The following is a 13,727-nucleotide window of genomic DNA, read 5'->3' on the forward strand; positions in this document are numbered from 1 at the left end:
GCGCCTGGGTGGCGCAGTCGGTTAAGCGTCCGACTTCAGCCAGGTCATGATCTCGCGGTCCGTGAGTTCGAGCCCCGCGTCGGGCTCTGGGCTGATGGCTCAGAGCCTGGAGCCTGTTTCCGATTCTGTGTCTCCCTCTCTCTCTGCCCCTCCCCCGTTCATGCTCTGTCTCTCTCTGTCCCAAAAATAAATAAACGTTGAAAAAAAAAAATTTTTTAAAAACAAATGTCGCTTCCTCAAAGTGGTCTCCCCCCCTCCCCCGCCCTTCCTGTGGATAAAGCTTTCGATCACATCATCCTGTTTCCTTTTTAGGAAACTTAGCATACAACTATCATTGGATTGGGGCACCTGGGAGGCTCAGTTGGTTGAGTGTCCCACTCTTGATTTCCGCTCCAGTCATAATCTCACAGTTCGCGAGTTTGAGCCCCGCGTCGGGCTCTGTGCTGACAGCGCGAAGTCTGCTTGGGATCCTCTCTCTCTCTGCCCCTCCCCCCTGCTCTCTCTCAAAAATAAATAATAAAACAGTAAAAACAAACTATCATCGGTTTTCTTCGCTTTTTCCTCGGTTATGAGTTCCCTTCCCCTCCTTAGATTGTAAACCCCATTTGGACAGTGATCACGCCCGCTTTAGTCACCTGGGTGTCGCTGTCCCTGTCGTGATGTCCAGCACGTGGTGGTGCTCCGTGGAGGGATGGCGCACGAGTGGATCAGCCCCTCCAGGGAGCTAAACTCTCGAAGGAGGTTTTTGGCTGCGAGTAGCGTGAATCTCAACTAGGCGTGGCATTGGCAGTAGAGAACAGTTACAACCACATGTAACATGGAGTTTTGACGTGAGACGGCTTCAGGTTGGTCAGTTCCCAGTGCAGCATGCTGTCATTGACCCAGGTTCCTTCGGTCTTTATGCTGTGCCATCCTTGCTGCAAAGGCTTGGCATCTCCAGCTGGGTACCCTCATACCCTCATGCTGCCTGCTGTGGTTCCAGCCATCACATGCCAGTGACAACTTCTCTGGGTAGAGGAAAGAGAACGTGGGACTGCCGTGTCCCATGGTGCAGGGATTGTGGGAAAGGGGCTGATGTGTTGCAGGGAGGTGTGTGGGCTGGGCAACGTTGGAGTTCAAGGAGCCAAGGGGGTCAGCAGACAGAGCCAGGAGTATCCTGCACAAAGACCCTGCAAAGACCCTTTCTCCACATGCGGTCACGTTCACAAGTTCTGGGGGCCAGGAATTGGGTCTTCTCTTTTGAGGACCACCGTTCACCCCATTATGCAGGGAGTGGGGCCTGGCCCAGAGCAGGCCCAGGAAACCACGAAGAGCTGACTAGGGCACGGGTCCCGCTGTGTGCTGGTGGGGGCCAGGCCGGGCTGGTGAGATGGTCAGATTCTGGCCACTGTCATTTGTTCCATCCATCCCCAAGGACCTCCTGGGAGCCACACCCCATCTGGGCTTGGGGGGACGCCATGTTCACTGTGACCTGCTGTGAATGTGTCGGACACTTCTCCCGTCCTCTGGAGCCCACAGCCTAGTGAGGGAAAAGAATAACCGGGAAGGAAATGATAAAACATCAGACAGTGACCGGAAGGATCGAACATGTAGGGGCGAGGTGGGGATAGCGAGGGACTCCTTGAACCAGGGTGGTTAGGGCACCCTGCACAAGTGGGCAGATGAGAGGGGCCACCCTTGCCATGACCTGGGGAAAGGAAGAGCACTCGGGTGGAAGAATACTTACAAAGCCCAGAGGCGGGATCTCGCCGGGCAGAGTAACAATGGATCCCTTTTGGTTCAGCCCTTCGTCTTGGTTGGGCACTTAACACACTTCACACCCAATAGGCTGAGAATCGCTGCTCTGGGCCCCACTTCCTGCTTGTAAATCAGGCAGTGGCAGGACTGGCACTTTGTTGAGCTGGATGGAGAACACCTTGGAGGTTGTTGGGTTCAGTCTCCTGATATTCCAAGTAAGGAAACTGAGGCCTGCAGAGAGGGCAGCGTCCGCCCAGGCCCCACTGGTAGGCGGTGGAACAGGATTTGAACTAAGGCCATGAACTCCAGGCCGCTTTTTCCTCCCCCTGGGCTGCGCTTCTGAGGGCTCCGGGTATCGCACGACTTGTGACCAGGTCACTCCAGTCTCTGCCTCTGTCTCCCCATGTCTCCTCCCCTGTGTTTGTGTGTTCTCTCTTAAAAAGACACCTGGGGGGCGCCTGGGTGGCGCAGTCGGTTAAGCGTCCGACTTCAGCCAGGTCACGATCTCGCGGTCCGTGAGTTCGAGCCCCGCGTCGGGCTCTGGGCTGATGGCTCGGAGCCTGGAGCCTGTTTCCGATTCTGTGTCTCCCTCTCTCTCTGCCCCTCCCCCGTTCATGCTGTGTCTCTCTCTGTCCCAAAAATAAATAAACGTTGAAAAAAAAAAAAATTTTTAAAAAAGACACCTGGGGGCGCCTGGGTGGCTCAGTCGGTTGAGCGTCCGGCTTCAGCTCAGGTCACGTTCTCGGGCTCTGTGCTGATAGCTCAGAGCCTAGAGCCTGCGTGGGATCCTGTTTCTCCCTCTCCCTCTCTCTCTGCCCCTCCCCCACTCACGCTCTGTCTCTGCCTCTCTCAAAAAGCAAATAAACATAAAAAAAAAATTGTTTTTAGGCATTAAAAAAAAAGACACCTGTCATTGGATTTAGGTCCCACTGGGGAGCCGGGATGACCTCATCTCATACTTCCCTCAATTACATCTGCAAACACCCTACTTCCAAAGAAGGTCACGGTCTGAGGTTTCCGGTGGACACGAATTTGGGGGGATGCTCTTCAAACAAGTACAGTTGTGCGCAGGCAGAAGAGGCAGGGCTGCATTTGAGTCCGCCCACAGGATATACCAGCATCGTCCTTACGTTCCAGGTCCTGTGCTTCATCCCGGAACCGTATCCCTGGACACAACAGACAGACAAACTGGGTGCTCGCTCTCGTAGAAACTAACAAAAAGCTCAGGAAATCGGTAAAGGAAGATGACGGGTTTAGAGTGTGATGACCGGCTCTGAAGGAGTGAAACGGGGCCTGGGAGTGTATCGGTTACCTGTCAGTTCCATGGCTGTGTAACAAATTACCCCAGAACCTAGCGGCTTAGGTCAATGATCAGTATCCTTTCCTGTGACTTCTGTGGGTCAGGAATTCAGATGTCGCCAAGATGTCACCATCTTATGTGCTCTGCTGTGTCTGGAGCCTCAGGTGGAAGATTCAGGATCCGGGGCCAGAATCACCCAAAGCTGTGTTCACTCAAACGTGTTGTTAGAACCCCTATACGCGGCCTCTCCATGTGGTCTTGGCTTCCTTTGCTTACATCTCCGCACTGGGTTCCGAGGTCCGGTGTCCAGAAAGAGTGTGCGAGAACATCCGCGTGCCTGGAGGAGAGGTGCTGTCTCTGAGCCCCGGTCTCGGAAATCACACAGCACGACTATCGCCCCATTCTCTTCATTAGAGGCGAGTCCCTGAGTCTGCCCACTCCTGCGGGGTGGGGAAAATAGGACCTGACCTGCCTTTTGAAGGGACGACTGTCAAAGAATTTGCAAGCGTGTTTGCAAACAGCTATATAGTGATCCACGCTAGGCAGGGCTGGGGAGACCTCTCCAGGCAGGGGACGTTGGAGCTGAGAGGTAAAGGATGTGTAGGAACCCTGATGGGGGTGGGGGTGGGGGGCTCTGGGGCAGAATGTTTCCACAGTGGGAACCGCACGGGCAAAGGTCCTGGAGAACGTTCCCATCTCCCCACAAGATGACTCCTGCCCCTTTGCCATCAGTGTCCCTGGCCACCCCAGCCCCCGTCCCCTTCCTCCACCGATCTGACTTCTCACACCTGATCCCGATCAGCTTCGCCTGTGCAAAGTAGGTGCTCAGGTCTGGGGCCCTGAAGAAATCCGGGCCTCTGCACTGGCTGCCAGGGAGGGGCAGGATGCTGGGCTCCAGGGTCAGGGGCTTGAAAGCAGTCCTTCGACCTCTGTTTACTGAGCACCTACTATGTGCCAGGCTCCTGCTCAGATGCAGATGTCGCTTCCCCTGGTTACCTCCCCTGGCGACGTGGTGGTCATCCTCCTGGAGTGCCAGCCTGAGTTCGTGGGGCTGTGGCTGGGCCTGGCCAAGGCGGGCGTGGAAGCCACACTGCTCGATGTTAACCTGCGGCGGGAACAGGGGCTTCGATGAGCAGGGCTCTCCGATTAGGGGTGTTCATCTACATGGAGGCCGTCGTCACCCTGAGAGTAACAGGGCGGGCACCCGGAGGGAACCGGTTGGGGAGCAGCCTCCTCACAGCTGTCCCTATGCCTGCGCCTCTTCTCAGTGTGGCCTTGCCCTGAGACCGTGCTCACGTGTGGCGGCCTCTCCTCTCACCGAAGATCTTGCCAGGCTCAGGCTGGCCGCTCTCGTGGGCTGTGGGGTTCAGGCCCGGCCCGGGAGCTCCAGACGCCTCTCTCTCCCTCCAAGACTGTCCTGTGGGGTTGCTTGTGGCAGGCTCACTGCCCTCCAGGAGAGTGGGGCGGGCGGGGCCTTGATCTGTCTCCGCTGCTGTCTCTCCAGGCCCTAGAGCAAAACAGACAGAAGTTCCTGTCACCTAGAGCAGAAAGAGATAGCCCAGGGGCAAGATGGTAGGTCTGGCTTTTGACAATGTAAGTGCTGTGTTGATAAGTGCAACAAAGCAGGGACCAGAGAGGGGGAGACAGGGGGGTGGTCAGTAACAGACGGGTGTCATTTGAGCCACGACCTAAGGGAAGTGGGGGAGGAGCCGCGTGGATGTTGGCAGAAGAGTGGTCCAGGCAGGGGGCATAGCGCATGCAAAGGCCCTGGGGTGGGAGCATGCCAGGTGGTGTCTTCAGGGAAACAGCAAGAAGGGCCCTGTGGCTGGAGTGAGTGAGCAAGGGGTAGGAAAAGGAGAAGGAGTGGAAGGAAGATGGAGGGGGAGAAGGGTTAAGTCTGGGTTACCGCTGGGTCTGTTTCGCCCATCGTGGGCCTGGCACCCAGTAGGTGCTCATCGTTTGGGAGGTGAGTGGAAGAATCTGCCTCTGTGTTGGCCGCTACCTCGAGTTCCAGGTTGGGAGACACGAACACAGTCTGGCCTCTTTGTGTATGGACCTAGTACGTACCGGGCATGCGGCCGGTGCAGGTGGGACTTCCCCGGGGAGCTCACGACCCAGGGGTGGGGGGAGCAGACCCATGACCGAGTGGCTCCGCACAGGGGCTTTGGTGGGGGAGCACGGAGGATGGGGAGGTTTCCCAAGGTGAACAAGAGAGCATTCCCTGAGCCCAGCCGGTGTCTGCCCCAGCCTGGCCCCGTTTGGGGGACTGTAGGCTTTGATGGGGGAGCAGTGGGCGCAGGGCAGGGGCCGAGCCCCGGAAGGCTTCCTGGAGGAGATGACGGGGACCCCAGGCTCGGGTGGGTGGAGCATGAGGAGTCCAGGCTGCAGGTGCTCGTGGGGACTGCGGGAGGCTCTGGACGTCCCAGAAGAGAGAAACAAGGACGGTCTGTGGTACTTGCGCGTTGCTTGGTCAACAGCCCTCCTCACGCTCTCAGTCCCCCGAGAGACCCAGCAACCAAAGGGTCCTTATCGAAGCCTCGCCGTCCTCGGAGGTGCAGGGACCTTTCCCTCTGCTTTCTCCAGATGGAGATGCTGAGGCTTGGAGAGGTCTCCTGGAGGCCGGGCGGGGCACCCAGTGACGCCGTCTCCTCCCTTCCCCCTCCCAGCGGCCTCTCTGTGCTGATCCGCGTGCGCCTGGAGCTGCGGCGGCACCAGCGTGCCCGCCACACCATCCCACGGATCTTCCAGGTGGTGGCACAGAGGCAGCCTGACCGCCTGGCGCTGGTGGACGCGGGCAGTGGCGTGTGCTGGACCTTTGCGCAGCTGGACGCCTACTCCAATGCCGTGGCAAACCTCTTCTGCCGGCTGGGCTTCACTCCAGGTGACGTGGTGGCCATCCTCCTGGAGGGCCGGCCCGAGTTCGTGGGACTGTGGCTGGGCCTGGCCAAGGCAGGCGTGGAAGCCGCGCTGCTCAACGTGAACCTGCGGCGGGAGCCCCTGGCCTTCTGCCTGGGCACCTCGGGTGCCAAGGCGCTCATCTTCGGAGGGGAGCTGGCAGCAGGTGAGGCCGGGCGCAGCTGGCATCCTGAGCAGGGGGCGGGGGGGGGGGGAGCCCTGGGGCCTTCCGGGGGGCGGGGGGCGGCGAGATGGCGTGGTACATCCCAGGCCGCCCCTGACCGTGACGTCTGCTCTGGGCTACAGTGGTGGCCGAGGTGAGCGGACAGCTGGGGAAGAGTCTGCTCAAGTTCTGCTCTGGAGAACTGGGGCCTGAGGGCATCCTGCCGGACGCCCGACTCCTGGACCCGTTGCTGAAGGAGGCCTCCACCGCCCCCCTGGCACAGCCCCCTGACAAGGGAATGGATGGTGAGGCTGGCACGGGACACCCGCCTTCCTTCCGCTGCCAGTGCCCCCCGCCCCCCACCCCCTCATCCTCGGACCCCAACACATGCGTCTCCTGCAGATCGACTCTTCTACATCTACACATCGGGGACCACGGGGCTGCCCAAGGCCGCCATTGTAGTGCACAGCAGGTGAGGGGGGCCGGTGGGCATCACCCCAGCTTTGGAGAGTGACTCCCGGTCGCCTGTACGGCTGACCCCTTCCCTCCGCTCTTGTTGGGATCTTGGGGACATTTCTGTCTTCACCCCGCGGAAGACCCACGGCCCATCTCAGGACAGTGCCGCTCCGTCTGCGGGAGGGTCTCAAATCCTAAACCAGACCGCCCCCCCATGCCGGACTTCTCTGTACCTGCCTTGGCCCTCAGAGTAAAATCCACGCCCGCGTTGCGCACCCCCTGCCAATTCTCATTTTCCCCCTCTCCACCCCTCGCTCGAGCCCTCTCAGCTCGTTACACTTCCTCAACTCGGCCAGGGCCCTTCTGCCCTCCGGGCCTTTGCACAGGCTGTGCCCTCCACCAAGGCGCTCTCTGGCTCAGCCCCCATAGCCCTTTCTCACCAGATCTCAGCTCGTGTGTCGCCTCCCCACACCTCTCCCGCCCGCCGGGCGCGGCCCCCCCCCGCTGTGAGCTGGGCTGGCTCTGCCTGGGTCCCTGCTGTGTCCCCTCCCCCGCCACAGATTCCCCCAACTCCCATACCCTGGAGGACATAAGCCCCAGCCCCTGCACTCCCTGCCCCCACCCCCCGCAGGTACTACCGCATCGCAGCCTTCGGCCACTACGCCTACAGCATGCAGGTGGCAGACGTGCTCTATGACTGCCTGCCCCTGTACCACACGGCAGGTACTATGGGCAGGCCGGGCGGGGGTGGGGCAGGGACTGGAGACCCCTCACCGAGCCCGCCCTCTGCAGGCAACATCATGGGCGTGGGGCAGTGTCTCCTCTACGGGCTGACGGTGGTCCTCCGCAAGAAGTTCTCAGCCAGCCGCTTCTGGGATGACTGCGTCAAGTACAACTGCACGGTCAGGCCCCGCCCCTCCCGCGCGCTGCCCCGCCCTCCACCTGCAGGTCCTCCGCTGCGGGGCAGCCACTCCCCCGACCCCCTGTTCTCCAGGGCCCCCGGAGGGGGACAGGAAGGTGGCCCGTGCTTCTGGAGCACGTGCTCCGTGTCAGCCCCAGGCTAACCTTACTTCGACACGCAAACTGCATGGAATCTTAGGACTGCTTGAGAGTGGGCAGAGGCATCGCAGAGGCCATTGTGCAGGTGGGGAAATTGAGGCCTGTAACGCATCTGGAATTGGGGCCAGGCTGCCTGAGTTCTCTAACGCGCTGCCCTGGGCCCCAGCAGCCTTCCCTGCTGGTGGCTGCAGGAAATGAGGCCTGTGGGTGCAGTCACCGCCCTGCGCTGGTTAAGGCCACAAGGTGTGGGGCTCAGGTGGGGTGAGGACATCCACAGTCCTGTAGAAAATGGGGGGCGGGGTGCGCTAGGACCCGGTCCTTCCTCTCTTCTCCCCTCCACGGTGAGAGGAAACCAGGCTGCGGATTTCAGTGTCCTGATGAGGATAGAAATACAGGTGCTATCACCTGCCTCCAGGAAGAAGGGGTGAGGAGAGGAGAGAATGGGATGTGTCCAGGGACTGGCAAGTTGGCAGGTGCCCACCTCACCTTGGATGGGTGGGGCCCAGAGAGGTTAGCCCAGCTGCCCAGGTCACACAGCTAGGCAGGGGGGGGGGGCTCTGGGTTGGCATCTTGGGCGTCTTTGGGGGGCAATGACTGATTTGCTCTCCTTTTGAGGATTTTCCTTTTTTCCTTGTGGGTGGCCCTTGAGGAACGTTGTTAAACCAAGTCTTGAAGGGCAAGCGGGTCTGTTTGATCCACTTGATTATTGAGAGTTGTGAATACAGATCACCCCCCACCGCTTTCTGGAAGTTCCAGTGACAGTGCTTTGCTTTGGGGAAAGACCTACATCAGTACCTGATTTCACTAACCGAAGGAAATCCGAGGAGGATTTTCTCTTTTGCACCTGTCACTGGCCCCAGGGGCCTTCAAACACCCCATCCTGCCCCCTCTAGCCCCACCCACATCCCTCCTTCGGCATCATTGTGAAACAACCCCCAGAGAGCAGTGTGTTTCCTACATAGATGTTTCTGGAAAACCTCTGAAAGATGAGGACTGTTTTGCTTTTGAGGCAAAATTCGTATGAAATAAACCTTTTTTTTTAAATTTTTTTTTAACATTTATTCATTTTTGAGACAGATAGACAGAGCATGAACGGGGGAGGGGCAGAGAGAGAGGGAGACACAGAATCCGAAACAGGCTCCAGGCTCTGAGCTGTCAGCACAGAGCCCGACGCGGGGCTCAAACTCACAGACCGCGAGATCGTGACCTGAGCCGAAGTCGGACGTCCAACCGACTGAGCCACCCAGGCGCCCCGAAATAAACCATTTTTAAAGCGGACAGTTAGTGACCCTTAGTGCATTCACCATGTTGTGTAACCACCACCTCTAATTCCAGAACATTTCCAGCACACCTGAAGGAAAACCCGGTATCAGCAGTCACTCCCCAGCCCTGTTCCCCTCCCTCCCCCCGTGCCTGGGGTAGCCACTAATTTGCTCTCTATCTTTATGGATTTGCCTGTCCTGGACCTTTCTTGTAAGTGGGATCAGATACTGTGTGGCTTTTTGTGTCTGGTGAGGGCTGTTTCTAGAACAAAAGACGTGAAAGCAGGGTCTCCAAGAGATATTTGCACACAAAGGTTCACAGCAGTGCTATTTATAAGGGCTGAAACACGGAAGCCAACGGGGCTGCCGGAGGGGGAGGGGGTGGGAACCCAGCGTCCAGTGGGGACAGAATCTCAGTTCTCCAAGACGAAAGGAGTTCCGGTGGATGGTGATGGCTGGCTCCCAGTGTGAATGTACTTAATACTACCGAGCTGTGCACTTAAAAGTGCTTCAGATGGTCAATTTTAGGTATACGTGAATGCAACAAGAAAAGAAAAAAAAACCTGTAAGCTCAGCACTGCCATCACAGCCAGAAAGTGACAGTGACCCCCGCAGTGTCATCAGGAATCTGGGCAGCGGCTCAATCCCCAGGGACTCGCCTTGTCAAAAAGGTGGTCTTTCCCCTGTTTCTAGAATTCGGACAAAATCCGTTTTTAGAGGAGACCCACACATTTCGACCGTCGATGTGTCTCATGGGAATCCTTTCATCTGTAGGAACCTCTTGTTTCTTTTTTTTTCCCCATCTTGTGTGTATTTACTGAAGAAAGGAAGTTGCTTGTCCTGTAGTATTTTCCCGATCTGGAGACAGTGTCTCTTAACGTGTTCCTCTGTCCCTGGCATTTCCTGTCCATTGGGAGTTGTTGGGTCTAGCACAGTGTTTCTCCACCATGATGCTTGGGATATTTGGGGCTGGATCAGTCTCTGCTCTGGGGGCCATCCTGTGCACTGCAGGATATTGACAGGCATTCCTGACCTGACATCACTAGAGGCCAAGAGCATCCCACGCATCCCCCCCCCACCCCAGTCGTGACCGTTCAAAATGCATCCAGATGTTGCCAAGTGTTCTGGGGGGACAGAATTGCCTGTGGTTGAGAACCCCTAGTCTAGATATTTGATCAGCTTCAAGTTCAACTTTTTTTGGCAAGGATTCCTTGTCGGTGGTGCTGTGCCCTCCCACTGGGAGGCCCGTGGTGTCAGGTGGTCCCCCTCTTTGTCCTTGACATGCCGTGCTGCATCGGGCATCATTCACCGTCTCTGGACCCTTGGTAGTCTGTTTCTAAGAAGGGGAATTTCTGTGTCTAAAAGAAGGTACATGCTAAACACTGAGGGGCTCTTTAAGGAATAGAGGACGGAATCCTCAGAGGTCAAGGACTCAGAGGTTTAACAAGGACATTGACAAAACAAGTGCATGCATTTGGGTTCGGAAATCCCATCCCTTGGCTGTTGGACAGGGAAACTGCTTGGCTGCTGTTTACTTGCAGCGGTGGCCCCAGGCCCAAACAACAGTCCATCCGTCCTCAGGGGAGGCAGCGGGCTGTCATTTAGAGCCCCACTTCCGGGGCTCCTGGGTGGCTCAGTTGGTTAAGCATTCGATTTCGGCTCGGGTCGTGATCTCCCTGTTCGTGGGTTCGAGCCTCGCGTCGGGCTCTGCACTGACAGCTCGGAGCCTGGAGCCTGCTTCGGATTCTGTGTCTCCCTCTGTCTCTGCCCCTCCCCTGCTCACGCTCTGTCTCTGTCTCTCCCAAAAATAAATAAACATTAGAACCCCACTTTCTTTGCTGTGTAGCAGCAGACGGGCAGGGGACAGGTGACACCACCCCTCCTCATCCCTGGGGGGGGGGGGGTTGAATGTGTGGTGCCTGTGTCTCTCCCTGCCCACTGGGGTGCGTGCACCTAGTGTACAAGGTCACCCTGACGCGGGGGAGTTGTAGCAGGGTCCCTGGTCGATGATCTGCTCCCAGCCTCTATCTAGGTGCCACCGTGCAGGCTGGAGGTGTTGGCATAGGCCATCTGATGTCTGCCTCTCTGAGCTGACCTGAGTTGTCTTCCCTTCAGCCCTGGGTCTGTCCCGGGGTCCAGGCAGAGGTAAAGATCAGCTGTTTGCTTTCAGTGTGACACAGACTCAGGGCCATGGTTGGGGGGGAGTGGAGGGGCGGTGTCATTGTCTCCCTCCGCTGCCTCAATTGTGGCTGGGTTGTCCCTCCCCTGGCCTGAAGAGGACAGCTGAGAGCTGGACAGCTTCAGGCACGACCTGATCCAGGAGGTGCTCTGTCTCTGTCCATTTCTTGTTTTTCTCCTTCCTAGGTGTGCAGCTTCCTTCTTAGCCCTGTTTCTTCTGGCAGGTTTTCAGCAGCTCAGGTAGCGACAGTCTGGGGCTGATTCTCATTGGCCTAATTCTGGTCATGTGCTCACCCTTGAACCAATTACTAGCTGGGGACAGACTGGGCTGGTTGGCCCCGCTGTGTCTTAGGTTGGCGTGGGCTGGGCCCCCGGCAAAAGCACTGACCTGAGCCTAGGGACCGAGGGAGAGAACTCCCCACCTTCAGGCTCTGACCTTGCCCCATCCTGGGCTTGCCTCGTGTCCAGCAGCTGATGATCTTGGACAGGCCGTTTCCCACTGTGAATCTCTTGCCTTCCTGTCCCGCGTGGAGTGTTGGGAGAATTAAACGGATGAGCTCTGTGTTTGGCGGTAGAATACTCAGCACATGTGTTTATTCATCAGGGATTCAACAAGCACTGTGCAGGGAATGCCTCTCCGCGGCAGTGATATTTGGCCCAAACCCTGGGGACCCAGATGCATCCCTGGGGAAGGATTTTCGCATCAGGCAGCGGGCACAGCATGTGCAAAGGCCCTGAGGAGCCCTGTGTGGCACAGGGTGTTGGTGCGAAAGGGAAGGAGGGAAGGCAGTGGGGGCAGGGGGGGGGGTTGCGAAGGGAATTGACCACTGGCAGAAATTTGGACTTTATCCCGTTGGTGAGGGGACGCTGTGAACACTTTGGAGCTGTAATGATCAACTTGGCGCTTCATCCTGAGCGTGTAACTGTTTCGTTCACACTCCGGCCGCGATGCCCAGATTCAAATCAAGCACTATCACTTACCAGCTTTGGTCCGGTTACTTAACTGTTTGTGACCCCTAGTAAAACTGGTGGTGGTGGTGATCGGGGGTAATCCTTAGGAAGCCAAACCTCAGATAAGGACTTGAAGGCACCTGGGGTATCTGGGAGATGACTCACCCCCCCCCCCTCGGGGGTGGACCCTTGAGACGGGGAGGGAAGGAGCCCTGCGGAGGGGGGGCGGGGCGCTGAGGTTCGGGTCAGAGAGGCAGCGTGGGGCCCGCACCTGGAACCAGGGCTCTTGGGGGACAGTGTGGAGCGGCTGAGGGCTGCCCGGTGGGGTGTCAACCTCAGCCCGCCTTCCTGCCCTGCCCGTGGCGCACGCTGGGGGCTCCTGGAGGCAGCGTGGGGATGGACGGAGCGCGGAGGGGCATGGGGGACGCTGACCGCATCCTCTCGGCCCCTGCCCCTGGCGTGGATTCGGGCGAGGGGCAGGCGTAAACGGCCTGGGCTGTTTTGTTACCATCGCCCTTTAAGAGCGCTTTGTTCCTAGCGCCCAGGTTGGAGGGGTGGCTCGGGGGCTGGAGCCCAGCGTGGCCGCCCAACCCTCGCTTCCCCCCCTCTCCCGCCCCCAGGTGGTCCAGTACATCGGGGAGATCTGCCGCTACCTGCTGAAGCAGCCGGTGCGCGAGGCCGAGGGGCGGCACCGCGTGCGCCTGGCCGTGGGCAACGGGCTGCGGCCCGCCATATGGGAGGAGTTCACCGAGCGCTTCGGCGTGCGCCAGATCGGCGAGTTCTATGGAGCGACCGAGTGTAACTGCAGCATCGCCAACGTGGACGGGAAGGTGGGCGGCGGTGGGGCGGCGCGGGGCAGGCTCTGACCTTCCGGGATCGCTGCTACCTCTGCCTCCCCGGCCCCGCGTTCTCCCAGAGCAGCCTGATCTGCCGGGAGGGCCCGGCCAGGCGGCACAGGGCAGGGGAGGTGGGGGGGGGGGCGGGACTCGGGGGGATCCAGGGGCCAGGGTTGGGGTGCCCATCCACTCCTACTGGGTAAGTCACTTAGACTCCTTGGGCCTTGGCTTCCTCCTCTGTACATGGGGACGACAGCCCATTGGGCCTGTTCTAATCACCCAACGTAATCACGAGCTCAGCGCGGCACCCCCAGGTTGCAAGCTCTCTGCGGTTGCTTTTATGATTTGCAATTAATGTTTCCATCCTGCCTTAGCAGGACCCTGCTGCCTTATCGAACTCCTCCCATCCTAAGCCAGGCACCGCTAATGAGAATAATAATAAAGCAAACACCGGAGGGGCAGTGATTTGTTTCCTGTCTGTGTTTTGGGTCCTCAGGACCTGAGAACAAGGCACTGCCCCCACCGTGCATGTCTGTTGAAGACACTCTGGGCTGCATTAACACCAGTTGCTGCCGTAACAGACGTACCCAACAGCACACGGCAGCACAGACCCATTAGACAGGGATTTGTGCTCACTGGACTGAGCCAGGCAAGGTGGCATGCAGCGGGGAGCGGGCGGAAGCTCTGCCAGTGTCCCCACGTGGCTCCGGGGTTACCCCAGGCATTCACTTCCTGCCAGCATAGAGGGTTTTAGGGACCAGGAAGTGGTGACCAGTCAGCAGGTTTCCTCACGAGATGATGGCCAAAGGAGGCCGGGGAGATGGGAGGAGGGGCATGAGTCCTGGGAAGGCGGCACTGCCCTTAATACCCCCTTCTTCGGATCGCCCAAG

The 13,727-nt window shown here is 58.5% G+C and overlaps 1 protein-coding gene across 3 annotated transcripts in view; it reads left to right on the forward strand.

Moving 5' to 3' along the window:
* Nucleotides 1-13,727, forward strand: part of SLC27A1 (solute carrier family 27 member 1) — a 32,243-nt gene that overhangs the window by 15,370 nt on the left and 3,146 nt on the right. For all 3 annotated transcript variants that reach the window (XM_040444877.1, XM_040444876.1, XM_040444875.1), the window contains exons 3-8: nt 5,704-6,098; nt 6,239-6,400; nt 6,498-6,567; nt 7,183-7,274; nt 7,344-7,453; nt 12,622-12,831. In XM_040444877.1, coding sequence (XP_040300811.1) covers nt 5,704-6,098; nt 6,239-6,400; nt 6,498-6,567; nt 7,183-7,274; nt 7,344-7,453; nt 12,622-12,831 — 1,039 coding nt within the window. The remainder of the gene's footprint in view (nt 1-5,703; nt 6,099-6,238; nt 6,401-6,497; nt 6,568-7,182; nt 7,275-7,343; nt 7,454-12,621; nt 12,832-13,727) is intronic.

This window comes from Herpailurus yagouaroundi, unplaced genomic scaffold (genome assembly GCF_014898765.1).
Source record: "Herpailurus yagouaroundi ecotype Mexico unplaced genomic scaffold, PumYag 193, whole genome shotgun sequence".
Classification (NCBI taxonomy): Eukaryota; Metazoa; Chordata; class Mammalia; order Carnivora; family Felidae; genus Herpailurus; species Herpailurus yagouaroundi.